At 42.2% G+C, this 14,011-nt stretch overlaps 1 protein-coding gene across 5 annotated transcripts in view; it reads right to left on the bottom strand.

The window, feature by feature from the left end:
- Positions 1-14,011, bottom strand: part of PIGG (phosphatidylinositol glycan anchor biosynthesis class G) — a 115,390-nt gene that overhangs the window by 30,965 nt on the left and 70,414 nt on the right. The window contains exons 7-8 of one of the 5 annotated variants that reach the window (XR_005293095.2): positions 2,972-3,199; positions 1,970-2,837 (exon numbers count right to left, since the gene is read on the bottom strand). The exons of 2 other annotated variants lie outside the window; for them this stretch is intronic. Coding sequence is in view for 1 of the 3 variants with exons in the window: in XM_043514159.1 (XP_043370094.1) it covers positions 1,149-1,170 (22 nt within the window). In the remaining 2 variants the exon portion in view is untranslated. Of the gene's footprint in view, positions 1-1,133; positions 1,171-1,969; positions 2,838-2,971; positions 3,200-14,011 lie in introns of those variants that run through there. 2 more of the 5 variants (XR_005293096.2, XM_043514159.1) reach the window with 2 other exon arrangements.

Raw genomic sequence — 14,011 nt, 5'->3', positions numbered from 1 at the left:
CTGCGTCTCCTCCCCCCCACCCCGACATGTGTGCTTGGGGTCTTTGGGTTAAAAAAAATAAGCCAAAATGTTAGTTAGTATTAGCCCCAAATGCCCCAACACCCCCATTTTTTAAAAAAAAACACATTATGCACAGTAAAAACCCTATTAATTGGAAACAAACCAACAGTTTGCAACCAAGTACTTTTTAAAACCCTACACCTATGTCTTGCGAAAGATCCTCACACAAAAACCCAGCAGCTTTATAAACACACCATTACCACCAGTTTGCAGACATATACTTTTTTAAAAAAACACCTATGTTTTTACACAAACCCACATGTCATAAATATGTGGGTAAACATAAAGGGTAAACACCTTTAAAATCCCTCCTGGTCAGAGGAAAAACCCTTTCACCTGTAAAGGGTTAAGAAGCTAGGATAACCTCGCTGGCACCTGACCGCAATGACCAATGAGGAGACAAGATACTTTCAAAGCTGGATCGGGGGAGAAAAAAAGGGTCGGAGTCTGTCGGTGTGATGCTTTTGCAGGGGACAGAACAGGAATGGAGTCTTAGAATTAATAAGTAATCTAGCTAGATATGTGTTAGATTCTGTTTGTTTAAATGGCTGAGAAAATAAGCTGTGCTGAATGGAATGTAGATTCCTGTTTTTATCTTTTTATAACTTCAGGTTTTGCCTAGAGGGATTCTCTATGTTTTGCATCTAATTACCCTGTAAGGTATTTACCATCCTAATTTTACAGAGGCGATTCTTTTTACTTTTTCTTCTATTAAAATTCTTCTTTTAAGAATCTGATTGCTTTTTCATTGTTCTTAAGATCCAAGGGTTTGGGTCTGTGGTCACCTATGCAAAGTGGTGAGGATTTTTTATCAAACCTTCCCCAGGAAAGGGGGTGTAAGGTTTGGGAGGATTATGGGGGGAAAGACATTTCCAAACTGCAACTTAAAGTTACTGGTTCCATGCTATACAGATCACACTGCAATAAAGATAGGCACCATTATTTACTAAGATAGCATGCCCAAAGAATAGCATTATATAATATACATTTTCAGAGTTAAAAACAGGAGCATACCTCCTCTTGCAGTCCAGCAGCAATTCAAGAGAGTTTCTGTTGAAAGAGACAGTCTCCAAGCTACCTGATAGGTTTCAGAGTAGCAGCCGTGTTAGTCTGTATTCGCAAAAAGAAAAGGAGTACTTGTGGCACCTTAGAGACTAACAAATTTATTAGAGCATAAGCTTTCGTGAGCTACAGCTCACTTCATCGGATGCATTTGGTGGAAAAAACAGAGGGGAGATTGATATATACACACAGAGAGAACATGAAACAATGGGTTTATCATACACACTGTAAGGAGAGAGATCACTTAAGGTAAGCCATCACCAGCAGCGGGGGAGGGGGGGAAGGTTTTCCCCTTGAATGAATGTTTTTTTTTTTTAAAGTTTCTTTCATGCTTAAAGTTTGGTGAGGTGGGGGTGCTTTCTAGAAAACGTGCCCCATAACCTTCAACCAATTCCTGGGTCATATTTAAACTGGCCTATAGCGTTCCACCAACTCCTGGCATAGTATTTAAAAACTGTCCAATAGAGTTCTGCCAACTCCAGGGGTTATATTTAAACTGTCCAATAGCATCTGCAAACTCCTGAGGTTTTATTTCATTTCATATTAATCAGAACTCACCATCCTCACCCACCCACCTCCCTTACTATGGGTGCACCTCCATCAAATTTAACCCTATGGCAACAAGGGTGAGTAATCACAGTCACCCTGGCTATTCAGTGAGGGGGTGGTTAAACCCATTCAGTTCAACAGAATAAGTCAGCTCTATTGTACTCAACCACATGTCTGAACCATCCCTGTTTGTTTTATTGTAAACGCATTTTTAGGATATTTTTTCCCCTCCCACAACATACATTTCATCTTTTTGCTGTAAATGGGTCTCTCTTACACAAAAGACACAAGACCTAGGTTCTCAAACAATTTATTTTTATTTTTTATTTAAAAGTCATACAGCTCCTTGAAAACAAACCAAGATGCTCTATTAAAAAAGAAAAAAAACTGTAAGCTCCCTTAAGGGCCAGAGACCTTTTAACAGAAATACAGAGAGTCACAAAGCCCTTTTCAATAGATTTTTTTTTTAAATTTACAGCTACCAAAGATTTATATCAAATTTTTGGCCCCTCACCATTTTCTAACTTAATCCTTTTAGATTTCTTACAAAAACCCTTTTTCTGAAGCAAGGTTCAGTAACTTTTTGTGCGGACCAGACAGTCGATATAAGACCTCTAAGCGGGGATCTTCCGGTTTGGTCTTTTTCTTTAAAACGCGGTCAGGGTCTCCACTGAATTGCACAGCATTTATTAAGGTCACCCCTTGCGCTAAATGTTCTTGGGTTACGCACAGACATTGCATAGCAAACCTATGGCAATAACAGTGTTTAATAAGTTTTCCAAACACAGCTCAGCACACAGGCCCCGGAGCTTGCAGTTTATATCCACTGCAGTCCAAGTCACACAGTCATGGTGCCACTGGCCTGGTGCATCTATGACACAGCCCTCACAATCTTCAAAAAGCTTTTCCCTAAGACAGTGATTAAGAACCACATAAACATCAATGCATACAATAATCCACATAACTTTTTTATGCTCACGACGTGGCACTGCCTCAGTCAGTCCCATGCTAAGCCTCCTCCTAAACTCCTCATAGCCATCATCCTCAGAGTCCTCTTCAACATTTTGTATCTGCGTTGAGCAAAAACACGGTGGGCCCGGTTCATCTTCGCTGCTTGATGCAACGCTGTCCAGGGTCTCCGGGTCCTCTAGAAAGACATTGTCGAGCTGTTGAGAGATTTTTTCAGAAAAGAAAAACAGTGCAAGTACCCCATTGCTTGGTTTTTGATTTACACAATCCCCGATTCCTAGCCCCATTACACCAGCAACCCTCGACCGTCACTTCTTAAACATTCATTTACCTGAGTGTTGTCTTCCTCCTCCTTGCGTTCGCCTTCCTCCTCCAAGGGGATGGACAACAAGAGGCCATCACGCTCATCGGGGTGCCTCACAAGCAGCTGGATTTCGGGTTCAGGTTCCGGCATATCCATCAATGGCTGGGCCAAAGGGCTCCCCTCAGTCGCTCCCTCCTCCTCTTCGGAGCTCTCGCTGATGTAGCGCTTTCTCCGCGGTTTGTCGAAGACCTTGAGCTAAAACAAAGTCTGAAGTTCTCGTGGGGGTGGTGAAGGAGTCCATGTTTCCATGATTTCTAAAACATGCGCTCTTGGGAAAAGATGGCCTCTTCTGCCCGGTGCTGGGACTTATGGGGTGATAGTGCTGCGCTATGATTGGCAGAGGGGTCACACGCTCCTCTTCTCGGCGGTTCACCCCGTCCCAGAACCTGCCCTATTTTGGTCAAATCTGCTCTCGGGGCGGTCCTATACGGCCAAAACCCCTCCTGATTGGTAGAGGGTGGTGGGAGGAGTTGTTAGAGGGGTCACCCAAATCATTTCTGGATGGGGTCCCCCGCCCCGGAACTCACCCCATTTGTTCAAATCTCCTCTCGGGGCAGTCCTATAGGGACGAAACCCCTCCTGGTTGGTAGAGGGCAGTGGGAGGAGTTGTTAGAGGGGTCACGTGACACACCTTGCTTCCGGTCATGTGGCAGCCTTGACCCCAGAAGTAATACCCCCATGGGGCAGGACTTCCAGTGAGAGATGGGCAGGGATTAAGGGGTCAAGGGGTGGGGTTAGGCTTTCATTGACAGTAGGACCCTTCTACTACTGAGGTGCTTTTAACAGACACTGCTGTTCTCTATGTATATAAATCTCCCCACTGTATTTTCCACTGAATGCATCTGATTAAGTGAGCTGTAGCTCATGAAAGCTTATGCTCAAATAAATTTGTTAGTCTCTAAGGTGCCGCAAGTACTCCTTTTCTTTTTGCGAATACAGACTAACACAGCTGCTACTCTGAAAACTGCTACTAGAAAATTCCACCAGGTTGGCACATCCAAGAGTGGGAATATGCAGAGGGCAGTCGAAGAAGCAGACTGCTTATCCCAGTTCTTTTTATTATGTCTCTAAGATATTTGCCAAATAAACAAAGTGTGAAAGCCTCTGAACATGCAGGTGCATCAAACAAATAATTTACTAAAGCAGCCAAGAGTAGTGAACTGTTGTAAAAATGCAGGTCTAGCAGGCCCACCACAATTGCGAGCTCAAATGTTGGAAAGCAGATGAAAGGTCATACTGTTACAATACCAATAACAATGAATGTTGACAAAAAGGAGACAGACTTGATTGGTATAAGCAAAAGGGCAAAAGATATGACCCAGAGACTAAGTTGCAGTTGTAACTTTAAAAAAAATGAGTGTGGAACCTGAAAATAACTGACTAAAATTGGTGTCAGAAGTTAGATAATGCCCAGGATAACAAGAGAACGGTCAATACCACCCATCACACTCTTTCAGGACCCCTTACAGAAAGACTTTGGGGAGAAAAAACACGGAATTCTGCAGGATTCCCTCCAATTGTTGTCATTGTCTTACTGTTAAAGGAAGTTACATGCCAAAACACCCTAGCTTAATTGTAACATTAACATGTCATGCTCTCAAAAATTTCCACATATTTATGCGCCTTAGAATACTGTCTCTATTCAATTTACATAGTATTACTGCCTTGCAAAACTGTCACAAAAACGTAGCAGTGTTGGCACAGAATCTACCTGCCTAGCCTTTACCATGAGGATTGACAGGTAGCATAAAAACTAATCATAAAACAAGATGACTTACTTAAACTGGGTAGTATTTAGCAAGGGTGTATTTTTCAAATAGAATAGTGCAAACTGAAATTTCATATACAGCTTTATATACAGTATACATGCTATATCATGCATTAATACAAGACTTTACCCAGCACCTACAAGGTGAAAAATAGCTTTGCTACTATACCTCCTCCCACACACTAGTGTATATAGCTGTCACAGCCCTATGAAACCACCTGTTATGGGAATAACCTATATAAACTCTGTTCTGGAACTAGGTCCTAATGATAGTGAATTTTGTTTATAATTGATTTATCTTGTGGCAGACAAGGTCAGTGAAATAATATCTTTTATTGAACCAATTTCTCTTGGCAAGAGACACAAATTTTCAAGCTTACACAGAGCTCTGTGCATCTTGTGTTGCAACAGATTCCTGTTTATACAATCCTCTCTTCTGGGACAAAGTGTTTTTTTAGGGGCCATGATAGCAGCAAAATAGTTAATTTTAACAAGATGGAAAGCAAAAGTGACACCAAATTTCAACCAATGCATTAATTCTCTCCTTTTGAAGGGTTAAGAAAAAAAACTTTGTATAAATAAACTAAATACATACAATATAATAGAGGTCTCATTCCCAGACTTGTATGTCCATGTTTTATGGCTAGGTGATACAGACAGATCAGGAATAAAAAATGATCCCAATGCCTATCTGAACTCACTTGGCCTTCATCTCTTTCGCTTAACCAGTGGCAGTAGTTTCAGTACACATATTAACAGATATGTATATGTGTTTCAAACCAAGCAGTACTTGAAGAGAGGCACTATTCTTGTTATAATTTTGTTATGTACCTATCCTTTACTTCTGTGGAGGTCAATGTGTATTTGCGCACTGTTTGCCATTCTTTTGTTTTAATATAATTTATACAAATTAAGATGTTACCATTGCTTCAAACATTTACTATAGAATACTTTTCACATTAATTTTGTGACTGCAACACAACAGCTCAGATCCTCAGCTGGTGTAAATCGTCTTATTTCCAATTAAATCAATATAATTATGCCAGTTTATACCAACTGACGAACTGGTCCAGAGTTTAAATCTCTAAGATATAACCACCAAATCATTAAAATTCCCAATTAGCGAAACATAAAATATTTCACACTACAGCATTAGTAAAATGTCTAACTCCTCTTCCAAAAACTAGTTAGAAATTCTAAAGAACTCCACTAGAATAAAAGCCCGAGGAACTTTTCATATCAGCAGCACAGGTAGGAATTAGTCTAGTTTTACTTTGTTTAATATATGTACATAAGGCTTCCTCCTCTCCCCTTTTCTGAATGAATGACTATTTTACATCCCCTTAACCAGAGATTCACAGATTCCAAGATCAGAAAGAACCATTGTGATCATCTAGTCTGACCTCCTGTATAGCACAGGCCCTAGAACTTTCTGCAAATAATTCCTAGAGCACACTTTTTAGACAAATATCCAACATTAATTTGAAAAGTATCGGTGATGGAGAATCCTCCACAACCCTTGGTAAATTGTTCCACTGGTTAACTATTCTTGCCATTGAAAATGTACACCTTATTTCCAGTCTGAATTTGTCTAGCTTCAACTTCCAGCCATTATATTGTGTTATACCTTTCTTTGCTAGACTGAAGAGCCCATTATTAAATATTTGTTCCTAATGGTAGGTACTTATAGACTGTAATCAAGTCACCCTTTAATCTTCTCTTTAAGCTAAATAGCTCCTTGAGTGTACCACTGAGGCATGTTTGCTAATCCTTTAAGCATTCTTGTAGCTCTTCTATGAACCCTTTCCAATTCATTAACATCTTTCTTGAATTGTGGACACCAGAACTGGACACAGTATTACAGCACCAGTCGCACCTGTGCCAAATACAGAGGTAAAATAACCTCTCTACTTCCCCTGTTTATGCAACCCAGGACTGATTTAGCTCTTTTGGCAACAGAGTCACTCTGGGAGCCCATCTTCAGTTAATTATTCACTATGACCCCCCAAATCTTTTTCAGAGTCATTGCTTCCCAGAACTGTAATGATAGCCTACATTTTAAAACTCTTGGAGACAAGTTATCTGGACCTGCTGATTTAAAAATGGCCAACTTCAGTAGCTTCTGTTTAACTGCTACAGAGATATTAGTGGAATGGAAAAAGTGGTATTTCCACAATGAGACAATATCATTTGTTTTTTCCCCCAAATACAGAACAGAAATATTTATTGAACACTTCTTCCTTTTCTGCATCATTATTGATAATTCTACTATTTCCATCTAGTAATGGACCAATACCATTGTAAGGATTCCTCTTGTTCCTAATATATTTTTAAAAACTCCTCCTTATTGTCCCTAACTCTGCTGGCAATGGATTTTTCCTGGTTTCCCTTTGCTTCTCTTACCCATTTTCTACAATTCCCATCTTCTGATTTACATTCATGAGTATTAAATTCTCCTGTCTTCCACTTGTTAAATATTTTGTTAATCCCTGCTTTCACTTCCCCTCTAAACCAGGTCAGTTTTTTAACCAACAGAGCCTTTTTCCTCAATTGTGGTTTTTTGCACATCTAGTAAAGTGTTCTTAAATGATTTCTAATTATCATTCACATTTTTCTGATTAAATTCCTCCTCCCAGCTGAAGCTCATAATTGTTTTCAGCTTTGTGAAATTGGCCCTAATAAAGCACCATATACACACACACACACTTGTATATGTACTATATATAAACAAACTGGTTTTGGCTTTATTCTTCCTGCACAATGAATGGCTATGCAGGTGGTGTCTGAGAGAAGGCTTTGGATTCTTTGACCATGGGATGGTGTTCCAAGAAGGAGGAGTGCTAGGCAGAGACGGGCTCCACCTAACGAAGAGAGGGAAGAGCATCTTCGCAAGCAGGCTGGCTAACCTAGTGAGGAGAGCTTTAAACTAAGTTCACCGGGGGAAGGAGACCAAAGCCCTGAGGTAAGTGGGGAAGTGGGATACTGGGAGGAAGCACGAGCAGAAGCGCGCAAGAGGGGAGGGCTCCTGCCTCATGCTGAGAAAGAGGAACGATCAGCGAGTTATCTCAAGTACCTATACACAAATGCAAGAAGCTTGGGAAACAAGCAGGGAGAAGTTTCAGAGTAGCAGCCGTGTTAGTCTGTATTCGCAAAAAGAAAAGGAGTACTTGTGGCACCTTAGAGACTAACAAATTTATTAGAGCATAAGCTTTCGTGAGCTACATCCAATGCATCCGATGAAGTGAGCTGTAGCTCACGAAAGCTTATGCTCAAATAAAGCAGGGAGAACTGGGAGTCCTGGAACAGTCAAGGAATTATGATGTGATTGGAATAACAGAGACTTGGTGGGATAGCTCACATGACTGGAGTACTGTCATGGATGGATATAAACTGTTCAGGAAGGACAGGCAGGGCAGAAAAGGTGGGGGAGTTTCATTGTATGTAAGGGAGCAGTATGACTGCTCAGCGCTCAAGTATAAACTGCAGAGAAACCTGAGAGTCTCTGGATTAAGTTTAGACGTGTGAGCAACAAGGGTGATGTTGTGGTGGGAGTCTGCTATAGACCACCAGACCGGGGAGATGAGGTGGACGAGGCTTTCTTCCAGCAACTAACGGAAGTTACTAGATCACAGGCCCTGGTTCTCATGGGAGACCTCAATCACCCTGATATCTGTTGGGAGAGCAATACAGCGATGCACAGACATTCCAGGAAGTTTTTGGAAAGTGTAGGGGACAATTTCCTGGTGCAAGTGCTGGAGGAACCAACTAGGGGCAGAGCTCTTCTTGACCTGCTGCTCACAAACCAGGAAGAATTAGTAGGGGAAGCAAAAGTGGATGGGAACTTGGGAGGCAATGACCATGAGATGGTCGAGTTCAGGATCCTGACACAGGGAAGAAAGGAGAGCAGCAGAATACGGACCCTGGACTTCAGAAAAGCAGACTTTGACAACCTCAGGGAACTGATGGGCAGGATCCCCTGGGAGAACAACATGAGGGGGAAAGGAGTCCAGGAGAGCTGGCTGTATTTTAAAGAATCCTTATTGAGGTTACAGGGACAAACCATCTCGATATGTAGAAAGAATAGTAAATATGGCAGGCGACCAGCTTGGCTTAACAGTGAAATCTTTGCTGATCTTAAATACAAAAAAGAAGCTTACAAGAAGTGGAAGATTGGACAAATGAGCAGGAAAGAGTATAAAAATATTGCTTGGGCATGCAGGAGTGAAATCAGGAAGGCCAAATCACACCTGGAGTTGCAGCTAGCAAGAGATGTTAAGAGTAACAAGAAGGGTTTCTTCAGGTATGTTAGCAACAAGAAGAAAGTCAAGGAAAGTGTGGGCCCCTTACTGAATGAGGAAGGCAACCTAGTGACAGAGGATGTGGAAAAAGCTAATGTACTCAATGCTTTTTTTGCCTCTGTCTTCACAAACAAGGTCAGCTCCCAGACCACTGCACTGGGCAGCACAGCATGGGGAGGAGGTGACCAGCCCTCTGTGAAGAAAGAAGTGGTTCAGGACTATTTAGAAAAGCTGGATGAGCACAAGTCCATGGGGCCGGATGTGCTGCATCCGAGAGTGCTAAAGGAGTTGGCAGATGTGACTGCAGAGCCATTGGCCATTATCTTTGAAAACTCATGGCCATCGGGGGAGGTCCCAGACAACTGGAAAAAGGCTAATGTAGTGCCCATCTTTAAAAAAGGGAAGGAGGAGGATCCTGGGAACTACAGGCCAGTCAGCCTCACGTCAGTCCCTGGAAAAATCATGGAGCAGGTCCTCAAGGAATCAATTCTGAAGCACTTAGAGGAGAGGAAAGTGATCAGGAACAGTCAGCATGGATTCACCAAGGGCAAGTCATGCCTGACTAATCTAATTGCCTTCTATGACAAGATAACTGGCTCTGTGAATGAGGGGAAGCAGTGGACGTGTTATTCCTTGACTTTAGCAAAGCTTTTGACATGGTCTCCCACAGTATTCTTGCCAGCAAGTTAAAGTATGGGCTGGATGAATGGACTATAAGGTGGATAGAAAGCTGGCTAGATTGTCAGGCTCAACGGGTAGTGATCAATGGCTCCATGTCTAGTTGGCAGCCAGTATCTAGTGGAGTGCCCCAAGGGTCGGTCCTCAGGCCGGTTTTGTTCAGTATCTTCATAAATGATCTGGAGGATGGTGTGGGTTGCACCCTCAGCAAGTTTGCAGATGACACTAAACTGGGAGGAGAGGTAGATATGCTGGAGAGTAGGGATAGGATACAGAGGGCCCTAGACAAATTAGAGGATTGGGCCAAAAGAAATCTGATGAGGTTCAACAAGGACAAGTGCAGAGTCCTGCACTGAGGACGGAAGTATCCCATGCACCGCTACAGACTAGGAACCGAATGGCTAGGCAGCTGTTCTTCAGAAAAGGACCTAGGGGTTACAGTGGACGAGAAGCTGGATATGAGTCAACAGTGTGCCGTTGTTGCCAAGACGGCCAATGGCATTTTGGGATGTATAAGTAAGGGCATTGCCAGCAGATGGAGGGACGTGATCGTTCCCCTCTATTTGACATTGGTGAGGCCTCATCTGGAGTAGTGTCCAGTTTTGGGCCCCACACTAAAAGAAGGATGTGGAAAAATTGGAAAACGTCCAGCGGAGGGCAACAAAAATGATTAGGGGACTGGAACACATGACTTATGAGGAGAGGCTGAGGGAACTGGGATTGTTTAGTCTGCGGAAGAGAAGAATGAGGGGGGATTTGATAGCTGCTTTCAATACCTGAAAGGGGGTTTCAAAGAGGATGGATCTAGACTGTTCTCAGTGGTAGCAGATGACAGAACGAGGAGTACTGGTCTCAAGTTGCAGTGGGGGAGATTTAGGTTGGATATTAGGAAAAACGTTTTCACTAGGAGGGTGGTGAAACACTGGAATGCGTTACCTAGGAAGGTGGTGGAATCTCCTTCCTTAGAAGTTTTTTAAGGTCAGGCTTGACAAAGCCCTGGCTGGGATGATTTAGTTGGGGATTGGTCCTGCTTTGAGCAGGGGGTTGGACTAGATGACCTCCTGAGGACCCTTCCAATCCTGATATTTTATGATTCTATGATTATAAATGTGATCAAGTCATGATCAGTTTTACCTAAGCTATCATTTTTAGTTCTGTGATCAGCTCCTCTTTATCTTTCAGGACAAGGTCTAATAAAGAATTCCACCTTGCTGGCTGAAACAGTTTTTGAGTTAGGAAACTGTCATTTACACTAACAAGCAGTGTTGTGTTGGACTGGTACTCCACTCCTCTCCCAAAGCTGCTATGTGGCATTCCAGAATTTGAGCTTTCATTAAAAAAAACCAAAACTTAAAATTTCTAGTCATTAGGGCTATAAAAAACACCCCTCAAAATGTGAACAGAGTGCAAACTAATGCAGGGACACTGCCTGTTTGCAGACAAAGTAAAGGTATGAATTGCCCCCACTCATCTTGATGAGGTGTTAACTCAATGCCAGTAACTTAAATTTCACCTATTTTATTGCTGATCAGAGAATGTAAAAGAAAGGAACAAAAACAAACAAACCATCTCCTGTAACATTTGTGCATGATACTACTGCTGCAGAGACGACTAGCCACTTATTTTCTCATATATAAAAGAGGGGTAGCTGTGTTAGTCTGTATCCACAAAAACAATGAGGAGTCCGATGGCACCTTAAAGACTAACCGATTTATTTGGGCTTAAGCTTTCGTGGGTAAAAAACCCACTTCTTCAGATGCATGGAGTGAAAATTAGAGATACAGGCATAAATATATATTGGCACATGAAGAGAAGGGAGTTACAGGTGGAGAATCTATGTTGAAGGCCAATTCAGTCAGGGTGGATGTGGTCCACTCCCAATAACTAATGAAGAAGCGTCAATACCAAGAGAGGGAAAATTACTTTTGTAGTGAGCCAGCCACTCCCAGTCCCTATTCAAGCCCAAATTGATGGTATTAAGTTTGTAAATTAATTGCATCTCCGCAGTTGCTGTTTGAAGTTGGTTTCTGAATTTTTGTTGAAGAATAGATACTTCTAAATCTCAAAGGGGTAGCTATGTAAGTCTGTATCCACAAAAACAATGAGGAGTCCAGTGGCACCTTAAAGACTAACCAATTTATTTGGGCATAAGCTTTCATGGGTATAAAACCCACTTCTTCAGATGCACATCAGTAGTGGGTTTTTTACCCATGAAAGCTTATGCCCAAATAAATCGGTTAGTCTTTAAGGTGCCACCGGACTCCTCATTACTTTTAAATCTGTTATTGAATGTCCAGGGAGACTGAAGTGTTCTCCTACTGGCTTTTGTATGTTACCATTGCTGATGTATGATTTGTGTCCATTTATCCTTTTACGTAGAGACTATCCGGTTTAGCCAGTGTACGTGGTGGCAGAGGGGCATTGCTGGCACATGATGGCATATATCACATTAGTAGATGTGCAGGTGAATGAGCCTCTGATTGTGTGGTTGGGTCCTATGATGCTGTTGCTAGAGTAGATATGGGGACAGAGAAGGCAATGTGGTTTGTTACAGGGATTGGTTCCTGGGTTAGTGTTTCTGTGGTGTGATGTGTAGTTGCTGGTGAGTATTTGCTTCAGGTTGGGGGGCTGTCCAGAAGTGAGGATTGGCCTGCCTCCCAAGGCCTGTGAGAGTGGGGGATTCTTTTCCAGGATAGGTTGTAGATGGTTGATGATGCGCTGGAGAGGTTTTAGCTGGGGGCTGTATGTGATGGCCAGTGGTGTTCTGTTATTTTCCTTGTTAGTCCTGTCCTGTAGTAGGTGACTTCTGGGTACCTGTCTCGCTCTGTCAATCTGTTTCCTCGCTTCCCCAAGTGGGTACTGTAGTTTTAAGAATGCTTGATAAAGATCTTGTAGGTGTTTGTCTCTGTCTGAGGGATTGGAGCAAATGCAGTTGTATCTTAGGGCTTGGCTGTAGACAGTGGATCTTGGTATGTCATGTGTCCTGGATGGAAGCTGAATGCATGTAGGTAAGTATACTAGTCAGTAGGTTTTCGGTATAGGATGGTGTTTATGTGAGCATCACTCATTTGCACGGTAGTGTCCAGGAAATGGATCTCTTGTGTGGACTGGTCCAGGCTGAGATTGATGGTGGGGTAGAAACTTGAAATCCAGGTGGAATTCTTCAAGGGCCTCCTTCCTGTGAGTCCATATGATGAAGATTTCATCAGTGTAGCATAAGTAGAGGAGGGGCGCTAAGGGACGAGAGTGGAGGAAGCATTGTTCTAAGTCAGCAATTTTCCCTCTTGATATTGACACCTCCTCAATTATTGGGAGTGGACCACATCCACCCTGACTGAATTGGCCTTCAACATTGGTTCTCCACTTGTAAGGCAACTCCCTTCTCTTCATGTGCCAATGTATATTTATGCCTGTATCTGTAATTTTTACTCTGTGCATCTGAAGAAGTTGGGTTTTTACCCATGAAAGCTTATGCCCAAATAAATCTGTTGGTCTTTAAAGAGCCACTGGACTCCTCGTTGTTTTTATTTTCTCTTATCTCTTCCACCCACTTCTCAATGACTGATGGTGCCAACAAGCCAAAGAAGAGGAGTGGACCCAAATGGGACTTCCAAACTCCACCAAAGAGAAACCGAGCTGAGTCTATCCACGCAATTCCCGCAGTTCCCAAAACCATGTACTGCTGTATCCAGACTTACTGGCTCTTACATGCCACTTCCTATACCGCTTATAGCACATGTAACTGCACTATCAGGCCAGGCACATGGGAATGTGCTTGGTTCCCAACACATTTCACTTTCATCTAAACTTTGATGAACTCTAGCCATAACTAGTAATACACACCAATGATTATAGTTTTAAGCTATGTTTTCTGTATTTGATTTCATCTTGGGTTTGTCAAGGAAAGTTTTAAATCTCACCTCTGTATATTGAAATTTGTTTCACAGGATTAGGTTTGAAAGTTCTTTCTGAACAAGGTGCTGGCCAAAATACTTGCTTAAAAGATGAACCCATCTTTTTCCATATTTTATCTTTTGACTCTTTTTATTAATATGTAGCATTTTATTCTGTATACTTGAAAAATCAATAAAAACAGATTTGAGAACAAGCTGGTTCAGTTATCACAGAAGATTAGGGTTGGAAGAGACCTCAGGAGGTCACCTAGTCCAACCCCCTGCTCAAAGCAGGACTAACCCCAACTAAATCATCCCAGACAGAACTTTGTCAAGCTAGGCCTTAAAAACCTCTAATGCTGGAGATTCC

This window comes from Dermochelys coriacea, chromosome 5, assembly GCF_009764565.3.
Source record: "Dermochelys coriacea isolate rDerCor1 chromosome 5, rDerCor1.pri.v4, whole genome shotgun sequence".
Taxonomy (NCBI): domain Eukaryota; kingdom Metazoa; phylum Chordata; order Testudines; family Dermochelyidae; genus Dermochelys; species Dermochelys coriacea.
The sequence above is the reverse complement of the archived record's forward strand: the minus strand, read 5'-3'. Positions and strand labels throughout refer to the sequence as shown.